The sequence below is a fragment of the Accipiter gentilis genome, chromosome 29 (genome assembly GCF_929443795.1).
Source record: "Accipiter gentilis chromosome 29, bAccGen1.1, whole genome shotgun sequence".
Lineage (NCBI taxonomy): Eukaryota > Metazoa > Chordata > Aves > Accipitriformes > Accipitridae > Astur > Astur gentilis.
In genome coordinates this window covers 18,227,382-18,241,763 of record NC_064908.1, presented here as the reverse complement: position 1 = coordinate 18,241,763, position 14,382 = coordinate 18,227,382, and the positions used below count along the sequence as shown (strand labels likewise).

General features: G+C 48.5%; 1 protein-coding gene across 1 annotated transcript in view; it reads left to right on the top strand.

Moving 5' to 3' along the window:
* The first annotated feature begins 208 nt into the window (after positions 1-208).
* GPSM1 (G protein signaling modulator 1) overlaps positions 209-14,382 on the top strand; it is an 82,887-nt gene continuing 68,713 nt past the window's right edge. Inside the window, exon 1 of the mRNA XM_049831968.1 lies at positions 209-344. Within this exon, the coding sequence (XP_049687925.1) occupies positions 286-344 (59 nt within the window). The 5' untranslated portion in view covers positions 209-285. The remainder of the gene's footprint in view (positions 345-14,382) is intronic.

Sequence of the window (14,382 nt, the reverse complement as noted above, 5' to 3'; positions counted from 1 at the left end):
CTTTGCCCGGAGCCGGCTCAGCCCCGTTCTCCCCGTCCCACCGCGGGGCGGGCGGCAGCGCCGAGCACGGCGGAGCCGGGGCGGAGGAGGAGGAGGAGGAGGAGGAAGGGCCGCTGCCCGCCGCGGGGCTGACATCAGCCGGAGGAGGGGCCTTGCCCGTGAGTTTTCTCGGTTCGGTGCATCACTTCCCGCCGCTGCCATACTCCGGGGCCGGGGCTGCGGCCGCGCCTGCCTCCGCCTCCGCGGCGGGCGGTTCGGTTCGGTTCGCGGGGAGCCCGGCGCTCCATGGCGGGTCTGCCCGGAGGGGACAGCCCGGGCTCCGCCGCCCGCCGGCTCTATTCGAGGTGAGAGGAGCCCCGGGGAGGGGAGAGAGAGAACCCGGCCCCGGGGGAGAACCCGGCCGCGGAGCTGCACCCGTGGGCAGAGCCCCCCGCCGGGGAGGGTGGGCGGCCGTGGGTTTTGCGGGAAGGGAGCGCTCATCCGTGGGAAGTGAGAAGCTGTTGCACGCTTGGGGGGGGGGGAACCCGGTGAGAGTTAGAGGAGACGGAGGGGGGGAAGGACGAGGTGTTTTCCTCCGTGGGGCAGCTCTTTGCTTCGTGTCGTGGGGGCGGTTGGGGTGCTGAGGTTGCCGAGAGGGGAAATTGTGGTTTTTCTTTGGCGCTAACCCGGAGCGATCGGCTCTTTCTGTTCGTGAGGGTGATGCTGAAACCTGGTCCGCGCTGGGCATTTGCGATAGGAGGCTCTCGGTCGCACTGCAGAGTCTTTGAGTCTCAGCTTTAAAATTGGGCGCTACGGAAATTCACACGAGGCTGGGGAAAAAAAAAAAAAAAAAAAAAAAAGCTTCAGGCTGTCTAGCGTTTGTGAAAATACCGTATCTCGCCCATTCCTTTTATTTAGATCCCAAAAAAGTCCAAACTGGAGTAAATTTGAGGCCTCACAGCATTGCTTGGAGCGTTGTTGTTTATGCTGTTCATCCTCATCGTGTTTTATTTCTCCTCTAGCAGTCAGAAGTGGAGGTAATGCAGTATCTGGGCTGGGGGGGGAATGCTTGAAGTATATGCAATATAGTAGCTTTTCATCAATTCTCTTTGCATGCTTTGCAACCGTTAGCACAGCAACTAGTGGGTTGTCTGGTTGAATGAGTATTGGTTCATTAGGACAGCAGGTGTTTCTTGGGTTTGATGTATTATATAGCAACTCCTGGGAAAATGAAAAGAGAATGAAGAGTTAAAACCATTGGTCTGCTTACTCTGGTGGAGCTAGAGCTGTGGAGAAAAACTGGCTTGTAATCAGACTGGATCTTTTTCTTCTCTTTTGTTTTTCTTGAAAACTTTTTGGGGAATAGACTTTGGTCACTTTTGTGAAGGAAATCCTATTGGGGGGGCTGCATACCCCTAATGTGTGCCTGTCCAGCACAGTAAACACTGCTACCAGTTCTTTAGTGAAGGGAGAGTAGAAGAGCAACGGGAAACGCCTCTCCTGTGGCTCCGTCTCCGGGTGGCTCTGGCGGGGCATGTGGTGTTAAAACTCCCTGCAGTGCTCTGCAGGCCTGGAAAGTGCATGTCGATGGAGCCTCTATGTCTTTACTGCACTGTTAACTGGAGTTATAACTTAAGAGTTTCTTCCTTAACTTCTCTTCTATCACAGTGTAGAAACTTCTAGCTTGAAGTAAATGACTCTCAACTCCATCCTGCAGACATGTCTGGGGTGATAGGTGGAACCTCCGGTGACTGTTCGGGTGGTAAAGCCATAATGACTGGTATCAAAGTCTTTCTCTGTGTGTTTTTTCTTTGCCTGGGAGCACTAACTCCAGTGTAAGAACTGCAGAAGGTGCCTGTGTGGGCAGGGAGTGCCAGACCCCTTATCTGGGCGGCTGGGGGAGGTATAGTCCTTCTAGGAAGAGGGATGGGGTGGAAGGAAGCGTGCCACAAAGAAATGAAAGTATTTGTTCATTTTACTACATCCCTTGGTATTTCCCTGAATTCTGCCTATCCTAAACAAAGGCATCTGTTCTGTTGTTGTGCTCACAGCAGACAATCTGTTGCTGACTGGGCCAAACTCTTCTGTTTAGAGACCAAAGTTGGGAGGATCTCTGCTACAGCAATAATACACCGTATGCATTTTTGCAAAAGAGGTCCTGTGCAACTCTTTGCGCCCAGTCTTGCTGACCTTTCTGATGCCATTTATTTCATTGCTGTTGCTACAGCAGAACTATTAGTCTCAAGGGAGACTTGTTGGAAGTACAGGGCTTTGGAAGCAGCTGAGCAGTTGTGACTCTACAGGGCTGGCACGTCTGTGGTGGCCAGCTCCTGGTATTGACCGTTCGATCTCTGGTGGGGCTTGTTGGAAACATCGAGCTCTGTGATAGTGCTCTGCAAACTTGAGTTGAGCAAGTATTATGTGAGCCTGAGCTAATGCTTTGCCTTCCATGGGGTTTTGATCTGGTACTAATTTAAGTGCATCCAACGCAGCTGCGTGTAACCTCTGAGGACTTCTGTTGGACAGAATCCGGGCTGTGGGAGCTGTGAAATACCTGCTTGCAGCAGGTGCCTGCTCTTCTCTGCTGCTGCAGATAGTCTCACTTGCCTTTTTGTGCTGGCTGGCTGACCTTGACTGCGTAGGAAGCAGCAAGCCCACCGAATGATTCCCCTGGACCATGGTTCCTGAGAGTATGTCAAGCTCATGCTGGGGACAAGTCTGCAAGTGTTCAGAGAGCCCCACTAAATTTGCCCCTTTGCTTTTAAAAGGCTACTCTGGAGATTTCGAGGTCTGGGAGTGTGAGGCATGAGCATGTTCTGGGGAAACCATCGCTGTACTGCACTGACATCTCGGAGACATTATTGATCCCGCACAGAAAGAATGTTAGATAATGCTGCAATCAGACCAGAAATGTATAAATCTGACATGAAAACTCAGATTAAAAGCATGTTTTGTTCCTCCCTTCTGAGCCTCCCTTTCCCTTCCCTTGTTCCGTGTTCTCTTGCGGTGCTACATATTTTCAATAGAGCTGTTGGCTTTTGTAATGTTTACTAACTTCTCTTGATTGTGTCATAAACAGTCTCCATCTCGCTCATTAGTGCCACTACAGTGGGTACCTGACCTGAATGCCTGTCAGGCAATTGGAGTGCTCTTTCTGAGCACTACGAATCTTTCTAGAGAAGGCAACTTTCTCCTATTCTGATTGGAAAACTGAGCTGGAAGAATTGTTGGCCTTTGGACAAGGAAGGCAGCGAGAGAGGGCATAACTCAGCATGGGGGTTACAGCAGAATAAACTGGTGTTTGCTAAGCAAATTGGGAAGAAAGTCCACCACCGGGGTGGACCTTCCTCTGGAATGGTTCCTGTTCATTTTGCATGTATCCAAGGGATCACAGCACCATGAAATATTCTGATTGTTTTCCAGCTGCTAGTACTTGTAAACTTTCAAAACTTGTTCATTCAAAAGGAAAAGGAAAAAAAAGTTACATATTGCTTTCTTTTAAGATACAATTAAATGCCACCTCTTAGAAAGAAGGTAAATATTTTGTATCTGTCTCAGAAATGAAAAATCAGCATCATCCCAGCAGTGCTAGTTTTGGTGTTCATTGGGAATTTTACTGAATGCTCAAGTGAATAAGCCGCCTGGTGACAGCTACTGACTCTGTATTAACTTGGGCTGGATTTGAGCAGCAACCTGGTGACACAGCTTTGTGCCTTGTTACAAATCCTCTGAGCCTGAGGGTTGGAGAGTTGTTGGCTCGCAGGACGATGGCAGAGTGCGATTAGCTTGTTCTGTGGAACTGGGAAGGGGCTCAGATGAAGGGAACCCTTTGAACTTGCTGAAGATACCTCTGAACTACTGCGGTAGCAGCTATTGCAGACCCTAGAAATAGCCGAGGTGGTGGCAGAGTTCAGAAGAGGGAGCGCACCTTGCCCAAGTAGCCAGCTGAGTGCCTGGCTGGTGCTACCATGCCGTGAGCAGCCCAGAGGCTGCTCCGCAGTTGGTCTGGCTGCGTGCGCGTCCGAGCGAGCAGCGCTTCGCCGTGTGCCGAGCAGCCAGGCTGAGCGGGCGGCAGCGCGAGCAAGGAGCTCACGGAACTGGCTGGGGTGCCGATGCCTAGGGTAGGTCTTGATGGATGGGTTGAAAGTACGCTACTTGTACATCTTTGTCTTATAAAAATACTTGAAGTTGGTGGGGATGACATCTGTCGTGTAAGCAGGATCTGCATAGAAAATATAATGTTTATGTGATTTTTAACCTGTTTGAGCTTGCAGGCTATTTTACTGGCTGTTTGTATCTTTGACTTCCTGGCAGATTTCCTCTGTCGCCTTATTCTGATGCTCCAAATTGCAACAGCTGTCCTCTTCTTGTGTCCAGGTAAGGAATTTCCTGCTGAAAATGACAGCTTCATGAGTGCTGTGGCAGAAGGTGGTCTGTCCTGGATGGGCAGGTTTGCAAAGTGGGGGCTAGTTGGCATTGCAGTGAAAAAGTGGTGTTCTGCGCCACCAGAAAGCTGGGAATGATGCTTTTTTTGTCTCTACTCCATAGATCAAACTTGAAATTGCATGATTATTATGTTGGAGAATACTGTTTTAGAGGTTACTAAAAGATGACAAATTTTTTTGGTAGGCCTACGGAGTCAGTCTCCATTAGGCAGAAGGATGTGAAAAATGGGACAAACATTTCTGTAATAGCTGTGCTGCATAATAGGTGGCCTGAGCAAAAAAATTACATGATAGCTTAGCATGCAGTATTGGTTTTGTTGACATCTGTTTTTAGGACATTTTGAACAACTCGCTTGTAGTTTCAGCATTTGCGAGTAATGTGGTCATCCCAACGCAGAGCGGAGCAGAACATTTAGGCTCCGCCGCAGCAGGGAGAAGGACCCTTGCGGGTCAGACCTTAGACTGGGAATCAGTGTCTGGTTTTGTTGCAGGTTTCCCTGGGACCTTGGGCATCCTTTTTGGTTCTTCTGTGTTTGACCTTGTGGGATGCGGGGAGAGAAGCTCTCTTTTCCCTTCTCCCTTTGGTGCCTGATGTTAAATGCGTAAGGGATGTGCCTTGTACCTGTACAGTGCCTAGCACAGCATGATCTTCATCTTGCTTCTGACCTCTAGGTGCTGCTGCAATACAAACAATTGTTGTCTTCAGGGTGTTAATTTGACTTGTATATGCACATGTAAATCAAGCTGAGATGATACACTGCTTTTTCCCTGTGCTGACTTGCACTTCGCTGCCTCAAGTTATGCCAGACCTCCTGCTTGTTGTGCCTCATGCTCCTCGGGTAAGAGCTGTCCCTCTGGACTCTTTATCCCAAAATACTGCACATTGTACGAGGCATTTGTGCCAAGCAGGCTAGAAAGAGAACTTTGTGCGTTGGCCACGTGTTCGTGGGTTATGTGCTGTTTACTAGTGTGTCAACTGAAGTCAAATAAGCTTATGTGACTCGTGTGTGTGTGGCCTGGGGGCACCCCTTGAAGCCAGTTCCCTGTGAGATGAAATGTTTGGTCTTTGGTCGCCCCAGGGCCTAACTGAGCGGAGAGCTGGGTCTGGAAGAGAGGCAACCTTTTACCCTTCCAGGCTGGGATGTGGTCTGTGAAGCACGAGTGAGCCACTCTAGCTACTGAGACGCCTTTTGCTAGCTGTTGCATTAGTCGTCAGATGCCTCCCTCCTGGGAATGTATCTGAAAGAGCTCACGGCTAACAAGGGAGAAGGGACGCTGTCTGGAAAGGGTTCCTATAACCAGGAGATTGGTGGGGACTGGCTGGGGCAGTCTTAAGGACAGAGAAAGTCCTTGGGGTTTGTGGTGGTAACAAGGACCTCTTAGAACTGGATCATGGTGAGCAAGTGTTGCAATGCAGTTGCCTCCGTGGGTGGTGGGTCCCATTCTGGCTCCAGCTGGATCCTGGTCTTGTCAGAGCTTTTCCTGATGTCTGCAGCATGACTTGCTTATGCCACATGAAAATCTTGTGTGTAATTAATTTCTTTTTCCTGCTGGATATAGGTAATTAGGGATCTGCTGCCTTTTATTTTCAAAGTTAGGGGAGCAGTGCCTATTATACCAAAGGATGAAAACTCTTTATGAAGGCTGAGATATTGATTTGTTGTAGAAGAGTGACTTTAAAATTCCTTTGTGACCATTCCTCTCTTCAGCTGAATGCAGCTGAACCATGACTGCTCTGGTGATGATAGCAGAGACTTGGGAGGTGATGGGAGACTAGAAATACCTGGGTGAAGGAGATGGGAACGGGCAGCATAGCTCAGCCGGCATTCCCCTTCTCCAGTTCAGCGATGAGAGTGTCCCAGACGTTGGATTTATTCCTGTTACATTACATAAACCACAGGGAAAAGCCTTGCCTTGGTGTATGCCTTGAGGATAAGCAAAATCATGGCCAGCAGCAGGAAGGCTTAAAATTGGATATGTTGGTAAAAGGCTGGAGAATCAGTTTCTTTCCCCACTGCTCAAGGCCTGCAGGCTTGGAGGGAAACATCTGCAGTACACTGTGCAGATAGGAAGGGATTATTTTATGGACTGAGACTAATAAAATTACTTTGGTTTTTTTAAATGAAGCTCACCAGGATGGAAGATCCTGCCTGGATTCAAACCAGTAGTGTCTGTGTGTTCCCATTAGAACAAGAGGTCTCCAATCCTGAAGCCTGGACTGCCCTGGGGGGTGACATTCCCGCTCCTGGTTCCCTGCACTGAGCTGGCCCTTATGCTTGGGATGTTGCTGGTGCTTTCAGCTGGAGGTACGCTTGAAGCTTGAGCAAGCCCAGAGGAAAGGCAGCGGGGAGATGGCAGTCCTGGCACAGGGGAGACTTTCCCTTGCAGCTCTGCAGGACCACCCAGCTGCCACCTGCCCCGAGGTGGATCTGAGGTGACCCTGGCTTATACCCTGGGTCCCCTGCACAACCGATGACTTCCTAGCTTGTCCTATGGCTTCCTGCATCCATGCTGTTTTAATGTGTCCCCAGGGCACAATTTTATTATAGCGACAACCACGTGCAGTTTGTGCTCTCCCTAGAGCAAGTACTGGTACGTCTCAAGCATCATCTGCCCGGACTCTCGTGTTCCAGCCCTGCTGGCTACTCTGTGCTGTCTTGCCTCCTCTCCCACAGATCAGGCCTTCTGTCACCAGAGTTTTTGTGCTGGTGTGGTTGCTTTTTTGCTCTCTTGGTTTTTTTGTACTTCAGGTGATGTCCAAACTTGCATTCAGCCTTGCTTGAAGACCAGGTTAGAACTCTGTCAGGTCTTATGCTGCAAGAAGCCACCGGCAGCAAGTTTCCTGAAGTGGAGGGATGCATCTTATTTAACTCTTGATGCTGTTCTGCTTTAAAAGCAATTTTATCTCCAAATTGCTGCTCAAGTATACCTAGTTTCACCCTTTCCAGTCCTGCTCTGTGTATCGCTTTGATCAGCCAGCCCAGCTTCCAAAATTCAAAGCCACTTCCCTGTTATAAAAAAACATGCCAAACAAAGCCATGAAACAAAAATTCCTCCTCCGTCTGGGCACGCAGGCTGTGTAGCCTGACCACAAAGTGGGGCTGTTGAATTCTGGGCCTGGGCTATTTATATTGTCAGTGGGAAAGCTTTCCATTGACTGAGCTGCTCCATTCCTAAAGAGACTTTTAATTAAATGTTGGTTGACAGATCTGACTTTCTAACTGACTTAGATTTAACTGGTATAAATGGGATATTTTTTTTCCCACTGAAAGCTGAAAAAAGTAGGAATAATTTGTTGGAAGGCTACTTGCATTCAGTCATGTCTGTCTGTTGTTCAATGTAGTAAGCTGATGGAGTGTAAAAAACAAACAAACAAAAAACCCAAACCAAACCAAAAAAACCAAAACCCACAACCAGAACGGTAACAGTCCTACCAGTGCTTGGTGAGGAGAAGGGGAAAGGGATGCCAGCTGCCTTTGGCTTGGAGCGCAGCAGCAGCAGCGCTCAAAACAATGTCCAGCAATGTTATGCAACTACCTAGGGAAGGAAGTGAAAATTTATTATTACAGTGCAGTTTCAAGGGCAATATTAAATGAGCAATTTGCAGCACAACCCTGTATTTAACTGACTTAACTAACTTCTCCCAGGATAAAATGGCAGGGCTGGTAAGGGCGATAGCTGTGGCCTCTGCTCCCACCAGGAGTGGAGCAAATACAGGCTTTTTAGAATTGAATCTGAGGCATTGGACTGAGAGCCTTCAAAGTGGGCAGCCAAAGCAGCGTAATGGCCTGAGCCTGCAAGTGCCTGACTGATCCCTGTCCCGCTAAAGCCTGGGAAAGGGGGGAACAAGCACGTGCTGAAGCATCTCATTGATAGCTGGTGGCTCTTCCTTATTTCAGTGGAAGCTATAAAAAGATCCCTCTGCAAGGCCCTAGGTATTGGAGCAGCAACACAAACCCTGAATGAATTACTTGAAAGGCAGTGCTACTATCTGATCGCTACCTTCAGGGTAGAAATAAATAGTTGAAAAATCTTCTGCTATTCCCAGGTTTTTTTTCACCAAGAAGATTTTGCCCAAGGATGACAGGCACTGGGACCACAGGCCTTTCCTTTCTGACTTTGAGATTAGAAGTGATACATCTACAGAAGCTTCACTTCTGCTGTGAGTCGGTAGCTCTGTGCAGCTGCTAAACCTGAAGGAATTTTGAATGAAGACTAATGGATCGTCTTGTTTCCCTTCATGCTCTTCTGTTACCCTTTGCATTTACACCCTCTGGAGCAGCCAGAGGGGCTCTTCTCTGGGAGTTTGGGGCTAATGCATCCTTCTTCCAGATGCTGCAGGAGAAAGATTAAGAAAATGGTTTTAAAATGGGGAAAACACCCATGTTATTAGTATAATGTAACTCAGTGTAGAAGCCATTTCATGTTGAGCCCTGGCTCCACCTGAGAGCAGATGTTTTGTCTTGGAAGCTGCTTTAAAAAAAAAAGTATGGATAAAACTTCGGGCTATCAGTTGATATATGCGGTTTGGTCACTGAGCTGCAGAAAATGATGGCTGCGTGATGCTCCTGGGAAGCAGCTTTGAACATGTGCCATGCGACAGGGCTCCTTCCCTGCCCTGGGGATCCAGTTCCATTTCCCTCCCACGCTCTTGTCTGCCAGGGAGCGGACCGAGATGGCTCGTGCAAAAGTGAAGCGCTGCCCCTTCTGAGCCCCTTTAATGGATGCTGTGCAGAGCTTGCTGTGGACACAGGTCTGTCTGCTGATCCATGATGAGACCTGGGGCAAGTTATTTGATTTGCAGCCTTGCTCATGCTTGCTTGCCCTGTCTAGCCTGTGGAGGAATGACTTCTGCTATAGGATTGTGGCAGACTCGGCCCAAGGAGACCAGCTTTGCCCTGGGGCTTGCAAGTGTTATGGCAATAAATAATTAATGGTTGCGTTGAGTTCCCGAGGGGAAGCTCCAGCACACCACTGGGACAGGCGAATGGTCCATGTGTGTGTGGTGGAGTTTCTCCATGCCTTGATTAAAAAAGCTGCACAGCTGAGTGTATTTATGGGTAGAACGGAGGGATTTGCTGTGCCAGATGGCTTTGCTAGATTATATGTTTCCATGACTTTCTTGATGCTCCTGCGATTATGCAGACTACAGGGCTGTATTTGTTCTTTGGTGGGTATCCCAGCAGGTGCCTTTTCTGAGCATTTGCCCCATACAGCACGCAAGAGCTTGCTGGCGGGTACCTCCCCGGGCACTTTGGTGTAAACTGCTACAGTTTCCTATGATCTGGCTTGGAGCAGCTTGAGCGCAAATTAGCTGTGGGGCAAGTTCTCCTGTGATCCACGCTGCAGAGTTGAGGTTGTTCTTTGTGCACTCCATCTGTGGAATATCCATTCATGCCTGAGGAGAGCTGGAAAGTGCCAATTAATATTCATCTCTCTGGGGCTATTTGTTAATTACTGTTATTCATGGTTTGTATTACAGTACTGCCTAGTGTCCCACGCTGCTGCGCCAGACTGAGTGGATCCTGGAAGGGTTATATCCGTTCCAGGGTTTCAGAGCACTTGGTAAACATCAGTATTTTATTTCAGCCTTTCTGGGAAATATTTTTCCTGTTTTCAAGGGTGAGAAATTGTATAGTGTTCAGGGTGAAAGAGAATATAGGTGGCGAAGCTGGGAGCTGAATGTTCTGACTCCCACTCCTTCCCTTCAGCTCTTCCTTACCCACGTCACGGTGAGGTTAATTGTGAATTGGGAGACCTTGGCTTCATCTTTTACTGAACCGTGCAGGGCAGCACAGCACTTGCATTGCATGCTATTACAATGGTTCTGCTGTTCTGCTTAATATGGGAGGGAGCAAAAGGTTGTTTAGAAGGAAGTCACCAGCTGGTGAATTAAATACCAGGCTCTGCCCATTTACAAGGTGTGCCTCACGAATGTGGGGGGAACACTGCAAACCACAGGCCCTGGGAGAGGAAAAGGAGCAGCCTGGGTGGCCATGGGGTCTGGTTACCATGAAAAGCCTAAAGCCAAGTATTGGCCTGAAGAAAGCAGGAGAACAGTCCTGAGTTGTTAGAGTGCCTAACCGCTTGTGACTCTGCATAGTTCTCTGTCTCTCAGGCTTTGAGAAGAGAGCAGTTAATTTAAAAAGGGAGAGATGTACACAGAAAAATGTTCCATGTCAGAAAATAGCCTGCAAGTTAAATCGCATAACTGAGTGGAGTTCCTGGGTGCCCTGCCTTGAGCGGTGTTTGTCTTTGGGGTATGGTGAAAGATGGAGAAAGGAAAAACACACATTTCAATTCTTCCAGTTGGGCAGGAAGCTTTTGGGATGGGCAGTGGCTGCCAGTGCTTTGAGGAGGGTCCTGTTGTTACTACACTCCAGCTACACTCCTGTAAAGTTATTGTATCACAGCTGATACTGCATCAGAAAACGGCCCCTTTTTTAGCAACTGTCTGCAAAGATTTGTATTGAGAAAGTGGCACTGGGGATTGTATCTTGCTGCAAAACGCAGAGGCCATCAGATCCGACTCGTTTACTGGCCAAGCTTTCTGCAGCATGAAGGCAGGAAAATAACCCCCTAGTGACTAAATAAATGAAAATATCTAGCGTCATAAGTAACGTGTGTTTCTCTCCCCTTTTGGACAAATAAGCTCTTCTGATTTTAGCAAGGACTAGCTTGCTTGGGAAACCCATGGGCCAACATCTCACGGTGAGTGAACAGGGACTTACATATATAAATGCGGAAGAATGTCCTGGAACCGTGAGACTCCACGTGTGCCTTGAGGCATTTCCTGGCCTCTGAGTTCAGCTGAGTGTCTGAGCTCCTGCACGGGTCTAAATAATAAAACATATGAGTTCACTGTGACACGCCCAGAATTTTAAGGCTGCAGCCCATGGCCAGCTCTGGTATCAATTGCTTCCATCAGGGCTGTAATCCAGGGAACTGCAAGCATGAACTAGCTGGTTGATTGAAGTTTGTGGTTTGGTGCTTTCCTGGGTAAGGCCACTGGAAAAGGGGAGGCCGTTGTGTTATCTGCATTCATCGCTTTCGTGTGCACTGGTGGGAGTGCAGACAGCAAAAGTGTGCCAGCAAACACCATGGGTTCTGCGAGGAGATCCTGTTTGACGGGGAGCTTTGACAACGTGTTCAGGTGTCTAAGGAGTTAATGACGAAATGGTTGAAAATACCCACTTTTTCCTCTGCTGTTCTGGAAGAAAATGAAAACTCACTCTGCAAAATGTACATTTCCTTCAATAAAGCCATTCTTTGGCATCAGTGTTTTTGGCAGAAAGTTGTCATCAGTCATGCCGTTGAGTGAGCATTTTGCAGAGAGTTGTGTGAGAGATCAGCAGCAGAAAAAGAAAGCCTGGGAGAGCTGCATGGGTGTCTGAGACACCGGCCTCCAACAGAAGTATCCTGGCCGTGCCACGTGTCCGCAGAAAGGAGCTCCGGGGCCACACGCTGCGGCTCTGTCCTGCCACACGGCTGATGAGCACGTTGGCTCACCGCAGAGCGGGTGTCCTCTGTTACGTGGTCTGTGATCTCTGAGACCAGACTGGTCCTGGCCCCAGCATCCAGGACTCTCCCTGTTTTAAAGCCAAATATGCAGTGACACAAGGATGAGGAGTGAGCAGAGAAAACTTGTGTGCCTTGCCCTTAGCTCCCCTCCACTGAACAAACCGATGTTCTCCTGTGATGGAAATCTCCCTTTCTCCAAGGACCTTGGCTGAGGGTCTGATCAGTGTGATTTCAGGGGGTCCTTTCAGGTTTGCTGAAGCAGGGTCGGACTCCAGCTGTGCTCAGTGAAGCTCCAAGCCCACATGCAGAGGGTAGAGCTCACCTGCCCAGGGCCAGGGTGGCTGTGCTAACAGCAGCCTTAGGAAGGGAAGGAAGGAGATGCTTTACAGACCTGGCTCCAAGCTAGAACTGAGTCATTTGTCAAGGCTGACGGCACTCCACTCTCGGAGCTGGTTGCCTGAGGCTAACATGGCACGCAGACAGGAGATGTAAAAATATATCTATCTATGTACACACACAGATGAGAGAAAAGTAACAGCTCAAAATGTGTGACTGGAATTAGAAAAAAAAAAAAAGAATTCCCAATTAAAGCCATGTGTGTTGGAGGATGTAACTGCTCCTGAAAGGCTCGTAGATGCTGTTTGTACAGCACAAATGCAGCCACTCCATAATGCCCTGGATTAAAAGAGGCAGGCTTCTCCAGCACACGAAATCTGTGTGGAAGTAGTGTTGTTCCTGCATGTCAGCAGCTTCCACAGCCCACCACCCTCACAGGTTAAGGTAAGGAGCTGCCTTGTCACCTCTCGTTCTCCCTGTTGCTGCTGCCTCTGCTCCTGAAGCGCATTTCTCTGTGCAGCCTGCCGTTGTGCCGTGTCTTTCTTTCACTGCTAGATGATGATGTCTCTCTATGCAGGAACAGAGATATTTTTTTTTCTGAAGGCATGCATTATTCAGTAGTCAGGATAAATGAACTCCCTTGATTTGGGCATGTGTGTAACCCAGATGCTGTATCCTCCCTTCTTTCACCAGTGTAAGGGAGGAGGGGAGCAGTGAATTCTTTCAGTGCTACGGAGCAGTCTGTGTTCTCTATAAAGCCACTGCAATACCTCTGAGGTTGCAACAAGGAGCTAACCTAAACCTAAAATAGGTCTGTGGAGAGATCTCCACTATCCGTTCCTGCTTGTTCTGTCTCCTTAACTGCGCATTTCCATCAAGCATGTAATAAATGATACAACATTAAGCTTTTGGCTTTTTCCTTTCTATGTGCACAGTAACAAATACTTGCCGTGCCAAGGGGGAATTTGCAGCAGCAAGGAAGGTAAGGGTGAGAAAGAAATATGTAGGATGGGGAAAAAAAGAAAAAAGAATGGGAAGTTAAAGCAATGAAGGATGTGGCCTTAGGAAGCTTGATTTGGAAAGGGTGTTGGGTTCTGCCTCTAACCCAGCAGGTGTTGGCTATAGGTGTGGTGCAGCCGTGGGGCTGGTTACTGCTCTGTACGGTGAAGGCAGAAGAGCCTGGGAGGCTGAGGCTCAGCTCCTGCTCTCAGCTGGGCTGGAAGCCTTACCTGGTGTCCTAGGGATGGGAGAGTGTCTGCTGTGGCATAACAGTAGCTGTTGTGTCAGGTGGGAGAGAGAACTGCCAAGGTTTGGAGGGAGTCTGGGATATTTTGCTGGAGCTGGATGTGCTGCAGGCCTTTACCCTACTTTGTGAGGAAAACAGAGGAGGCTTTTTGGCATAGAAAAGCTTAAAAATCTGATGCCTCATCCTTTTATTCCCTTTACCAAAGGCTCAATTCCAAGAAAGATATAAAAGAACATAATTTTGGTGGGGTTTTTTTCCATAATAAGTTTTGCAATTCGCTTAAAAAGCAACTCGTTATATGGACTAACTCATGATTTTGTGATTGCAGCGAGAAAATTATTAGGGAGACTCGTAGCATTCTTGCTGTATCCAGGGAGACTTTCCAAGAAACAAAATGTTTGTACAAATTCCTTCTATGGAAGAACAGGACTAGAGGCCATTTCCCAGATGCAAAGATGGACCATGCTATGATGTATGTGGCGAACTCATACAGTGATATATGCTTGCCTGCTGTTTACACACGTGATTGCATCACACTAATACCACAGTGTCAGAGCAAAACCTAACATGGTGCTGTGTTGGGGAGGAGCAGGGACTTGCCTCCGTGCACTTGATTCGTACAGACGTTCAGTGTAGCGGTGCCAAGCGTTTCCAGGGTAGATGTTATCTGTGGAGCTATACTAGGACAGAAGCGCTAAAAATTTGGGAGAATGCGGTGGAGGACTAAGCCACACAATCTTCTGGAAGAAGTGAAACCAGCTTGCAGGATGCTGGAGCTCCAGGGTTTTCCCTGCACAGGCAGCAGACACCCGCCACAGACTGTGCCACACAGCGCTAGACAATGTGTCTGTTCTC